At 51.0% G+C, this 12,681-nt stretch overlaps 1 protein-coding gene across 1 annotated transcript in view; it reads right to left on the bottom strand.

The window, feature by feature from the left end:
- The window catches only part of Disc1 (DISC1 scaffold protein), a 165,708-nt gene that overhangs the window by 17,682 nt on the left and 135,345 nt on the right, over window positions 1-12,681 (bottom strand). The window contains exon 11 of the mRNA XM_077105119.1: window positions 5,098-5,335. Coding sequence (XP_076961234.1) covers window positions 5,098-5,335 — 238 coding nt within the window. The remainder of the gene's footprint in view (window positions 1-5,097; window positions 5,336-12,681) is intronic.

The following is a 12,681-nucleotide window of genomic DNA, read 5'->3' as shown; positions in this document are numbered from 1 at the left end:
TTGGAAGATCCTCGTTCCAGAGGGTTCTGCTCCCAGGCAGGGGAGGACTGTGACACAGAGAGAACAGTAGGGACCTTAGGTGACCCCTTGGCCACCACACTACACGGCTGTCCATCAACCCCAGCACAGAGCGGCTCTCCCCGAGTCCCTGGTCCTTGTTTCTTGAGGCTCCCTGTCACACAGTGTCAGTCTATCAACCTGTTGTTTCCTCTGTCTACCCGTCTTGCGTTTGGACAGCTGGCCGTGACGCTGAGGGTGGGCCAGGAGGGGATCACACCTTTCCCCTCCCAGACCTACATGCTCGGGGGACTTAAATCTGACAAGTAAGGCTGCCGTGTCCAGTGAGCCTTGTTGCTGGATCCTCTGGGCACAGATGCCCGGGCACGCTGGCTGCTCAGACACCACGGGAGGTGGCCGGAAGCTGCCAGCTCCTCTCTTGGCCTCTTTTCTTTCACCTTCGTGGAGGCAGCTACTGGCTCAGAGAGGAAGCAGCTGGGATGTGAGGGGTGATGCTGTCCAGGGACCCTGCAGGAGGGGAGCCCATCATGGGGCGGAAACAGAAAGCCCCCGGGCAGCACAGGCTGCAGATGGCAGAGAGAGTGACACGGGTATCGCGGCCAGAACAGCGTGTACAAGAGAAGAGCTTCGCAGCGGGGGAGCTGCCCACCGGCTTCCCAGCCTCTGTCTGGCCCCGTGCGACTCCTGGAGCATCCATAACCAGGCTGACAGCAGCCAATGGTTTCCAGGGTCCCCAGAAAGGCTTGGAGGAAACCGAGGAAGCTGAGAGGAAGGGCTCTTACAAGTCGAAGAGGCACAGCTGTAGCGGGCCCAAGCCCCTGCTAACCTCCTCTGAGACAAAGCCCCATGAAAATTACCAGGCCTTCACAGCCCTGCTGTAAGATGGGGGGCTGGTGCTGAGCAGCCTGGCAGGGACCCCCAATGCCAAGGTGTTAGTCCACAGTAAAGCTCCTGCAAAAACAAAGTCCCACCACAGTGCACACCCTCCCCTTGGCCAGCCACACTCAGGGGAGGCTTGAAACCCATCTCCCCGCAGACCTCTGTAAGGAGCCAGCAGTCTCTCCTGGAAGATCTGCATCAGAAAGAAACTGACTGCCTAACGGGCAGCGCGCTCCACTGGGGAACCCGTGTGGGTGGCCATGCCCAGCAGGCCTCCTGGCAGACCTCAGCTGGCAGCAGCCACTTTAGCCACAAGATAATACACCTCCCCAGACCCCAAAGACTCCCTGGAAACCAGGGCAGGAAACAAAAAATGCCTGCCTCTGAGACCTTGGGTCCTCTCTTGTCTGTGCCACGGGGGTCTAGCATCCTGGGCTGTGGCACAAACGGCTTTCCCTGTGCCAAGTGTCTTCCCCTGGGGGCCTCCACTAACTGCCCCGGCCACTGCTGCTCCTTGACAGAAGCATGTGCAGCGTTTGAAAATATTCCAGGGACGCTGTGACTGCCAGACAGTGAGCCCAGCAAGACCTGCTCCCTGAGCTCACAGACCGAGACTGGGGTGGTGCCCATCTCCCGCTCTGTTCTGTTTCAGCAGAAGAGGACACCAGGCTGCCAGCGGCCATTTGGCACCTGAGCAGAGGCCTCTTGTTCTGTTTCGGTCTTTGCTGAGACGGAGTCTCGCCATGAGGCCAAGCTGGCCCTGAACTCCTGCCTCCCAGCGTGCCTCCCTGCAGAGGGTCTGGGACTGTGGCATGTGCTCCCGTGGGGCCCACGGAGGGTCTGGGACTGCGGTGCGGGCCACTGTGCCCACCTCAGCCCTCTTCTCACCACCGCTGTCTTCTGCCACATGCCACAATTCAGACCTCTACAGCTCTCATCTTGAGTAGGAAGGCATTTTAAAAACTTAGTCACTACTGCAAAGTCACCCACAGTAAAATCCACTCTTTGGGGTGTAAAATTAAAAATTCCTATCTATGTACACAGTCGTGTCACCCCAACCCAAGATACAAGATACCTCGTCCTCTCTGCAGCTCCCACAAGGAGCTGGCCACAAGGATTCGTTTCCTGGCCCCATAGTCTTGCCCCTCCCAGAAAATGTCCATCATCTCGATTCCCAGGAATGGCTGCCCCTCTGCGGGCACCGTGACCCATGCAGGGCGGATTCCCTCCAGGACCCCAGTGTGTATCCAAAACCACAGGTGGCACTCACCTTGTACACACTGCCTCTTCCTACACATGCACACCTGTGACGCAGTTTAATTTATAAATTAGGCACAGAAAGAGATTAACAAAAAACATTACTAATAAAATAGAATAATTATAACAATGTAGTGCAATCAAAGTTGTGTGAAACGGTCTCTCACTCTCTAAATATCGTGCTGACCTGGGGGTTTTAGCAACCTCCACATGTGAGTTTTTTTTCTTTCCTTAGTTGGAGAACTTCTATCTTTTCACTTAAAGGAAGTACTTTGCAGCTTCTCTTTGGTACATCTGAACTGCTCCCATCACTACTCCTGTACTTTGGAACCATTATGAAGAAAATAAGGTTTACTAAAACACAAGCACTGTGACCTAGCTACTCAGTGACTAACGAGTGGGTAGCACATACAGTGTGGATACCCTGGACAAAGAAATGGTTTACATTCCAGGTGGGCCACAGCAGGAAGGCAGGAGATGTCTTCATGCTGCTCAGAGTGGCACACAATGTAAAACCCATCAATTGTTATTCCAGGAACTTCCCATTTAACATTTTCCAACCACATTTGACCACAGGTAACAGAAACCCTAGAAAGCAAAACTGGAGATAAGGGGGAATCACACCATGGCAATGCAGGAGCAGAAGATGATGAGGCCCCCACTAGGGCCCTCCAAAAAGGTGACAAGCAATTGACGGGGCACCTGGACATTGGGGGGGGAGGGCCCAGAGGGCTGAAGCTTGGAGGAGAGCCGCTGCAGGACCTGCCATCAGGCAAGGAGGAAGGCGTTCTGTGATGCGACCCTTCTCCTCTTCGTCCTGGACCTGGGGTTTTATACTTTCCAGCAAACAGCTGTTTCCCACAGCCAAAGACTGAAGTTGGCAGGTGCTTCTGATCTGCTGGATGGAGACCAACCCCTCCACACTTGGGAAAGCCATCAGAGAAGCTGGAGGGTGAGACCACGGCGGAGGAGAGGGAAGGAGGCTTCAGGACATACCACCCCAAAGCTCGGCCCTTTGGCCCCAGAGGCAGCCACAGAGCAGGAGGTCTCCCAAGCCTGCTCTGCCCTGTCACCTGGGGCAGGGCACAGCATCCCCCACCTGCCTCTGAAGCAGGCCCTAAGACCCTCCCTCCACCTGGAGGGAAGGAACAGCCTCGTGTCAGAAGGTAGGGGACACAGGGACCTGAACAGGCCTCACGAGGGTGCCAGGCCATGAGCCTTGGCCCTCACCCGCTGACCCATCGCAGTCCTCCACTGCCCCCTCCCAGTCCGTGGTCAGTGGGTGGGCACGAAGGCTGCTTGTGTCCTTGGCTCTGCCTTTCTGAAGGCCTGTGTCACTGAGGACTCCCTCTGTGTGCTTTCTGCCACCGTCTCTCTTATTACAGGTGCCTCGGGGCAGACTTTGAATGGCTCCAGGAGGAGCGGGCAACAGGGCACTCCTGACAGGCACCCTCTGCTGTGTCTGTGTGGCCCTGGCCTGGGCAGCCCTGGCCCAGGAGACCCCTCCCTAACTGGTATGGCCCCCTCCACGCAGCACCGTGCTCCTCCTGGGACCTGCCACCATGCAGCTCTCAGAGTCCCCCAAAGTCCCAGGGGTTGAAGGCTCGCCCCCAGCATGGCACTGTTGGGAGGGGCTAGAAACGTACCGGGCCTTGGGAGAGGCCTTAGGTCCTCAGGGTGCACCTTCCAAGGACAGCTCTTTTCTGCTCCAAACCACCCAGTAAATGGCTTTGCTCTGTCAAGTGGTTCTGCCGTGATGGCCACCACAGGCCCCAAGCATCAGGCCCATGACCATGACTGAAGCCTCCAAGCCGCAAGCCAGAGACAGCCTTTTCTCTCAGCAAGAGATGGTCTCAGCGTTGTAGACATGACAGAAGCTACTGACACAGTCACCTTGGGCAGCCAGCCCTGCCTTCAAGGACACGGCCAGGGCCTGCAGCTGGTCACCCAGGGCCCCACACCCATGCTCAGGTGGTGCTTCCCTCACACGGGAACATTCTCCAGAGCCACCCGCAGCAGGGGCAGGTTTTCAACCCCTCTGCCTTGAGCTCAGGAGGCCCAGCCTGGGAGTGGGAGGTGGCCAGGATCAAATCTGAGCTGCTGTGTCAAGCCCTAAAAACACCCACAGCTGAGAGGTCACAAAGGACACACGGCTGCCAACCAGAGCTACTACACAGGGCACCAGAGCCTATGCAAGGACATCTGTGACGACTTCCTGTTCCACCTTGGATGGCACCACCCTGCGACAGGCCCTGTGACCTAGGATTGCTAGACTGTCCATCCCTGTTTGGCTCCTCATTTGGCCTTTAGGGGCCTCCTGCTTCAGTGTCCTCCACAGTGCGTTCCCTATGGCCAGTGCCCACTGCAGCATCCCTTCCCAAGCTCGCCACCTGGCCTCTGAGGACCTGCCTCTGCTGCTCACTCAGGCGACAGGAGGTTCTGCCTGCCAGCTGGGTAGCAGAGGAGCTCGCACAGGAGCTGGGCGGAAAACCTCGTGGTGAACACCATGTGTGCGTAGAATTACACGTAAGCACATAGAACACCAGTAGAGTCACTATATTTAACTCTAAGTTAGAATAAAAATAAAACTACTAGCTGAAAAATTTTCTCTGTTTCTCTATAATACTTCTACCAAAAAAACTGGCATTTTTTTGTACTCATATTCAAGAGTTATTTGGGGTGGGGATGTGGCTCAAGCGGTATCGCGCTCACCTAGCATGCATGCAGCCCGGGTTCGATCCTCAGCACCACTTACAAAACAAAGATGTTGTGTCTGCCGAAAACTAAAAAATAAAATACTAAAAAATTCTCTCTCTCTCTTTAAAAAAAAAAAAAAAAAAAAAAAAAGAGTTATTCAGACCTTAAAGTTTGCATGGTTGATGGGAGCCACCCAGTACTGACCACCCAAAAGGCGCCCCAAGAAGCCACGTGGAAAAGACCAACCTCTTTCTGTTCTCCTGAGCAATGCAGCTCGGGGGTGTGGTGAGCCCTCCATTCGGGTGATTCCTGCCACAGGGCCTTCCCCTGGTCCTCGGATTGGGCCCAGCTCAGGCCGTCCCTCGGCCCCTCGTCTTCTGCACATGGGCTGCCCGCTGCCTCCTGGAGCTTCAGACTCTGCAGCAGTAGCCGGCAAGCCTCCAAGTCAGCCACCCACACCTTCTGGAGCAGCGGATTCTCGCAGCTAGGAGGGGAAGAGGCAAAAAAATGAGGTCAGTGCTGTCTCCTGACACATCTGGGCCTGTCAGGCTGGATGAATGTCACTTGGCATGCGGGCATGTGACAAACTAGCCTCACAGGGCGATGGGGCACTTCAACCAGAGGACTCAGAGGGGCTGGCTACGTACAGCAAGCTGCTGGGACACAGGTGTCAGCCCTTCCTAGCTGCTTGTCTGCAAGGCCACCCAGAGTCCCATCTGCATCTCCAGAAGCATCTGCCCAGTCCCACACAGTCCCTGAACATCCCTGCTCCAGCCTGCCACAGTCTGGCTGGGCACAAATCACCGAGCCACCACAAAGCACTTGTATGTTCAAACAGGAAATTTTATTGCCTGAACTCCAACAGCACTCCACGCACACTCCCCGGGAACTCTCCCGAACGCCATCCACGCGGCACCTCTCCGGCACCCCACACACCAACCGGAACTCCCCACTGGAACTTCACCAACCAACGTGAACTTTCCAGGAATCCCTGCGAGAGCTCCAAAGTAGCGGGTGCCTGAGCTTAACTTAATTATCAACATCTTAATGGCTCGCCTCTCAACCATTACTTCTGGCAAAATGCCAGGGGCCATTCCAACTCGGCTGTAGCTCTCAACACCAGCCAGCTGACTATAGTCCTCAGCTACCCAACCCCCAGACCAGGCACTTATATCTATACTGCCCCACACCTAGACTGTCACCAGCACCTCACAAGCACACCCACACCCAGTCACCCACCATCCCATCACCCTCCACCACACCAATACACACACCCCATCACCAGACTAACCAATACACAAATGCACCCTGTTCCTGATTGCTGGACCTTATCAGCACAGGTGGAGCGCAAATTCCTGGTGTGCCCAACACTCAGCTGTTGAGAGCCACAGCCAAAGGGGCCCCAGCAAACTTCCAGCTGCCAGCAAACTTCCAGCTGCCAGCTGATGATTGGCTCACAGCGGCCCCAGCAACTTCTAGCTGCCAACTGATTGGCTCCTCTGCGGGGATGCTCATTGGGCTGTTTCCCCGCTCTTTCAGACCACGGAGCTGCTCATTGGGGGACTTTATTTGGCTCCGCACATGCGACCCAGCCAATCGGCCTCAAGAGCAGGAGGAGTGGGGGAGGTTGAGAGGCTTGTGGGAAGCCGGTGGTGGCAGTTGGGCTCTGAAGGTTTTCCTGAGGAGCTGTTTTCTTTGGCGTGTGTGGTTCTAAAAATAAAGTTTGTTTCTTTTGACAAGTGGCTCCTGAATTGTGCCCAGCCAGACCGCAGCACTCAGCGTGGACAGGAGCAGAGCAGGGCCACAGAACGATACGATGGCTTTGCACAGAGAGCAGAGCAGGGCAGGCACCGCAGCACCCTCAGCAGCCCTTGGGGAGCCTGAGAGGAGGAGTGACCATGCAGTAGGAGGGCCAAAGCCTCACAGGTCACACACAGCCGCTCAGGAACACAGCCCAGCAACGGCAGAAAGTCTTACCTCTCATGCAAAGCAAGAACCTGATATCTTAAATAAAAAATTCATCTTTCATCCATCCATTCAGCTTCCTGATAGATATTTTCTACAGACCTGTGTTCTATTTACTAATCCTTCCTTCTACTGTGTCTGTTCTGCTGATCCATCTACTGTGTTCTGAATTTCAGTTACTTTTCAGTGTGATTTCTTAATATATTCCAGTTCTCGGTTGAAATTCTCCAATATGTCCTCTATATTCCTTTTTTCTACTGTGCTGGGGATCAGACCCAGGCTGTGTACATGCCAGGTGAGCACTCTACCGCTGAGCTACAGCTCAGCCCTCTGTTTTCTTCAACATTTCAAATCATCACTATTTTAAAGCCCATGTCCATGAAGGATGAAATCGGAAGGAAAAAGAAAGAATGAGGCAGAAACTGTATTAGAAGATCTGTCAGCTGAGAAGTTTTGAGTATTGACAAGGGGCAAGAAACCACAAGTTCAGGAAGCACGGCTCTACCATGCAGGAAAAAGTCCAAGGAAGAACACACGCGGCTGGTCACAGCGGAACTGGTGGCCCCCAGGGCAGAGTGACACCCAGCAGCTCCACAGGAACCAAAATGTGGGTGACAAAGGGCAGAAGCCAGAACACAGCCAAACCACATCCTTCAAATATGGCAAGAACTAATTGCCCATCTAGGAGCATACAGTTAGTTTTAACTTTCCTCAACAGTAAAAGTAAAGTTAAGACATTTTCAGATGAACAGAAACTGAGAGAATCCATCAGTACTAAGCTCATTACACAGGACATGATCCCGGCTAGGAATGAGGCCGAGAGTCCAGCAGGGAAGGGCACAGGGGAGCTAAGAGGGGACACCCTAGTTAGTGGTCCAACCCGTGTGGAATTAAGGCACATAACCACCAGCTCACAGGAGCAGGACGTGAAGGGAACAGCAATGTTCTCAGGAGCAAGAAAGTCCTGGTTTATATTTAACTAAAAAGTCAAGATTCATATTGAACTCTTTAGGGCAGTCAAAAAAAAAAAAAAAGAAAGAAAGAAAGAAAAAAAACCACAGGTGCTAAAGGAACACATAGCTGGCTAGCTAAAATGGGAGGAATTTTTAAAAATTTAAAATACTGAATTGACAAAGTATAGTTTTAACAAGAGCCATAAAGGAGAACTGAATAAATGTGGTACACATGGGAAACAGCAATATAGAGAGGCATATGCCCAAGTACACATTAAAGACAGACAAGTGCTGCATTGAAGAAGCAAAGATTTTAACTCTGATAAAAAAAATCAAAAGTCCGGTTACATGGTGTTCACAGGAAGCAGACATTAAATACTGGGACACAAACAGGCTGTAAGTGCAGGAATGAGAACGAAAGGCCGATGGGGGAGGGGCTGTGCCTGGGAAAGGACACTCTATTATCTCTACTGAGCCCAGCAAAGGGAGAAAGACTGATCACTGGCTCACAAACGTCGATTCTGGATGGATTGTAGGTGGAGTGTGGAAAGCAGACTAGTGAGACTCCTAGAAGTAACAGGATGATATTATGACTTCACACTAGGCAGAATAAAAAGATGATATAACAGGATAAAATGCACTAACCGTAAACCAATGGTAAGGTTTGTCTCATTGATAGTAAGAACTCATATTGATTAAAAAACACGGTTAAGGGGGATAAGAATAGATGCTCACTGGATTAGACAAAGGGGAATGAAGGGAAGAGAGGGGAGGGAATGGGGAAGACCATGGGACGAATCAGTCACCTATATACACAGCCAGTGAAACGCCACACCACGTACAGCCACAAGAAGGGCCAGTCTCACTCCATGCATGAGTGATATGTCAGATACACTCTATGTCAAGGGAAAAAACATGGTTAAGAGAATGAGATGATAAACCATGGCACAGGAGAAATTATGTGTCATGCAGCAGACACCAACACACAGATCCAGAACATAGGAATCCCACAAGTCATGAGAACAGATGGAAAACCCAATAAATCAGGGAACAAACACTGGTCACCAGGCATTTGGCAAAAGAGGGCATCTGAGTAACCAGCCCGAAGCTCATGGAAAGACACTCCAACACCACTGATTGTCAGGAAAAGGCACGTTAAGCCAGGGTAACGCTTGCTGCGTGTCACAGTACCAGGCGTTGGAGAAGGTGGGCCATGAGGACTCCCGGCTCCTGGGGAGTGTGTGCACGGATGACAAGCTTTTGAGATCTGTGATCTGCCGACCGGGAACATGCGTCAATCATCCGACCGGTAGCTCAACCTCCAGGTCTATCCTCCACAACAGGCATGTGCCGCCAGTTCTCGTTATTCATGGTTGTCACACTACGTGAAGCCAACACAGACCTGAAGTAGCAAACACAAAGCACCAAACCTCCAGGAATTCTGGGTCCTGTTCCTACAGGCCTCTGCTCCCCCCTCTGTCACCAATCAGTAGTATGTAACCAGTTGTGCTTCTCTCCAAAGGCAGCTCATTTCATAAAGACTTTGATCCATCGACATGGAACCAACAGTGACGGGACCTAATTGCAGCAGAGCAAAGCCTTCTCCACGCAGAGCTGCTCTGTGGGTGCGTCACAGCCTCCTGAGCTCAGGGGCACCAGCTGGCTTTTAAGCACAGAGCTTTGAGGCCATCTTAGAAACACTGACAAGAGCCACAAAACTGAGAAAGATGTGTCCCTGGGTGGAGGCCAAAAGGACGCCTATTTCCAGTCTGAGAGCTGAGACAAGGCACAGCCTCCTGGTAAAAGGCACGTCGGGAGGCGTGAACTCCTTTTGCCAGTCTGCACTGTTCTGTGACTGGCAATGGAAACTGTGGGCATAATGTTGTGGGGGTACAAGTAAATTTCAGAAAGCAGGCAAATCACAAATACAGATTCCACAAGAAAATAAAGGTCAACTGCGCGTACGCATGATCACACCATGTCACTTGTCCAAAACCTGGGGGCTTGAAGCGCCCATAAACAGAAGGATGGATAAACAGGGGGGAGCAGGCTCTGTCCAGTGGACTGCGTGGTGCAGAGATGGACAGGTGGTGCCGTAGCAACAGGCCTGAGGAAGCTCACCCACATGACCGGGAAGACGCGGGGAGCACTGTGACTGAATCTGCAGCATCAGAAGTCAGGACAGTGGCTGCCTGGGGAGCAGGGGTCAGGACAGGAGGGCACCCAGGCCCCTGGTGTACAGGCAGTGTCTCTCTCCTGACGCAGGGCTCCCGTGAACACCTTAATTTTTGGTGAGAAGTCTCCAAGCAGGCGTTGGTGGGGTGTGCCCTTTCCCCCCGTGGACAGGCAGGGGAAGAGAGGATGAGAGAAGCCAGGTAGCTGCTTGGTGATGTCTGACCTCGAGAAGCTTGGGAGCATGGCCCCTGGTCTATCAGGATAATGGGCCCTGCAACGGGACTCCAGCTGTCTGTGCCTTCCGCTCCAGCCCCGTCCTGCACCAAGGGCATCTGCTGGAGGGGACCTTGTACTGCCATTTCAGCATCTTTAAATCTTATCATCTACTTAAGTTTTCCATTTATTCTTGTGTTCACTTTAGCACTTTATATCCTTGGTAGAAATAAACCCATTTCCTTGTGGATTTCAAGTGTCTTCCTATATGTTTGTCTGTAGTTTTTATTTTTAAACCTGTCTCTTAACTCTCCTGGGTTTGGGTCTCTCTCTCCTTCACACTCTGCGCAGTCTATTGACCAGTCTCATCAGGTTGGTCATCTCATTAGTCATTTCAAAGAACCAATGTTTGCTTCACTAATCCTTGATATTGATTTCTGTTCTCTCTTTCATTGATGTTATCTCTTATCTCTGTTCTCTTTTTCCTCATTTCTTTGGCTTTATTATCTCACGTATGAGTTTCTGTCAAACACTTCACTTTCTTTCTCTCATTTTCTCCTCTTGCTATTTCAATGTATTAATAAATATATTAAAAGATCTATATTTTTGTTTGAGTCATTCTTTAACAATATCCATAAATGTTTACTCAAAATTTTAAATATACAGAAAAATGTGGGAAATAATCTTAAACATGGAAAATAGTCTTTGTGTGCTGGCCAACAAGCTTATGGATTTGCAATACTTTCCTGTGATGGCATGAGATTGATTTCCAGAATTCACATCATTCTAGTCGGGCCCATTTCAGGTAGTATTTTCATTGCTTTCCTCCTCTTTAATTCGGGTCTGTGCCTTAGTGCGCCTTGGTTTCTGGACAGAACTGACTTTCTCCAGCTCCCTGTCTGTCAGGCTGGCCTAACTTCACTGCACTGTGTTGAGAACACACCCCTAACGCGCCGAGGCTTCCTCTAGCACCCAGTGCTCCAGTGATCCCGGAAGGGTGTGCGCTCGTTTGCTGTAGGAAAGATGAGGACAGAAGACGTATTAAAAATGAGTGCTGCTTATTTTTAATCTGCACCATCCATCAGTTTGTGAGATGAGCGTTTCAAGTTCCAGCTGCGGTTCCTGGGACTGTCACTTCTGTTGGCTGCTTTGTGGGTCTCTGACAATAACCTCAGGTGCCTGTGGGCTTCCATTGAACTTCCCACCTTCCCTGTGTCTGATGCTCTTCGTGGGGGGCATGATGTCTTAGCCTTAAAGGTCTTTGTCTAATATAAAACTGTCACTCCAGCATTCTTTTAGTTCAATTTTATCTACTTAACTGTTTACTGGCTCTTATTTTCAACCTTTTAAAGTAATTTTTAAGTGAATCCAATACAAAATCTTCTGCCAAATTTTATAAATTCTGTTCTAAACTTTTTCTTGGATTGCTGCCTTTAACCCATGTAATCTCAATAATAGTAATTATTTTGCAGTTACTGCTTTTGTCCAATGGTTTCAACCAAGTTTTTCAATTATAAAAAATTTAATTTTCTCTACCTTCCTTTTTTTCTTTTTATTAAATCCACCACATAACCCATAGAGACCCTGGGGACCTTTCCTCGAAGGACACTGGTGTCTACATCGTCTGTTCCTTTATCCTGCCATTTCCCACAGGGGCAATGTTTTGTGAAATTACAGCACAATATCTCAGTAGGATCCCATCCACTCATCTGGCTGGATTTCCACTGTGAGTGGGAGTAAATGTGTGTGTGTGTACGTGTGTGTACGTGCGCAGAGTTGGCATACAGTTCCATCACTTGTGGAAGTCCATGTGCCCATCACCACTCTCAAGATGCAGAATGATTCCACAAACTCAAGAATTCTCCTTTTATAAGCACACTTGCCCGATGCCTACCTGACCCCCAGCGCTTGCACCTGGAAGCCACTGATTTAAAAATATTTTTCATTTATAAATGCTTTCTGAGTGAATCCCAGCGTGTGCCTCTGGAGAGGTCTTTCTCTGAGCACAACTCGCAGGACACTGGCGTCTACATCGTCTGTTCCTTTATCCTGCCTCAGTCTTCCATGCCCGTGTGTACAACGGAGCATTTGACCATTCTCCATGGAAGGGGACCTGGGACATCCCCAGATCGGGGACACTGGGAATAAAAATGCTATGAAGATTTATGCGTGGTTTCCTTGACTTTCATTTCTCTGAAGTAAATGTCCAAGATGCGATTGCTGGGTTGATGGTGGCTGCGTGTGTGTGTGTGTGTGGTTTTGTCACAATCGCCAGCTGTCTCCAGATGGTCAGACCTCTTCATATCCCACCAGCAACGTGCACCTGACCTCATCCTTTGGCACTCCACCAGCATTTGGTGTTGTCATTATTGACGTGCGTTGTTTTAGCCATCTTGACGTGTGTGGTTCTCTGGCTGTGGCTTTATCCCCACCACCCTGATGTGATAAAGGGGACGTCTTCTCCAGCGCTTCTCTGCCCCGCGCCTGCCTTCCTCCATGAGACACCTTTTGCCTGTGTGGTGAG

This window comes from Callospermophilus lateralis, chromosome 13, assembly GCF_048772815.1.
Source record: "Callospermophilus lateralis isolate mCalLat2 chromosome 13, mCalLat2.hap1, whole genome shotgun sequence".
In the NCBI taxonomy this organism is placed as follows: Eukaryota; Metazoa; Chordata; class Mammalia; order Rodentia; family Sciuridae; genus Callospermophilus; species Callospermophilus lateralis.
The sequence above is the reverse complement of the archived record's forward strand: the minus strand, read 5'-3'. Positions and strand labels throughout refer to the sequence as shown.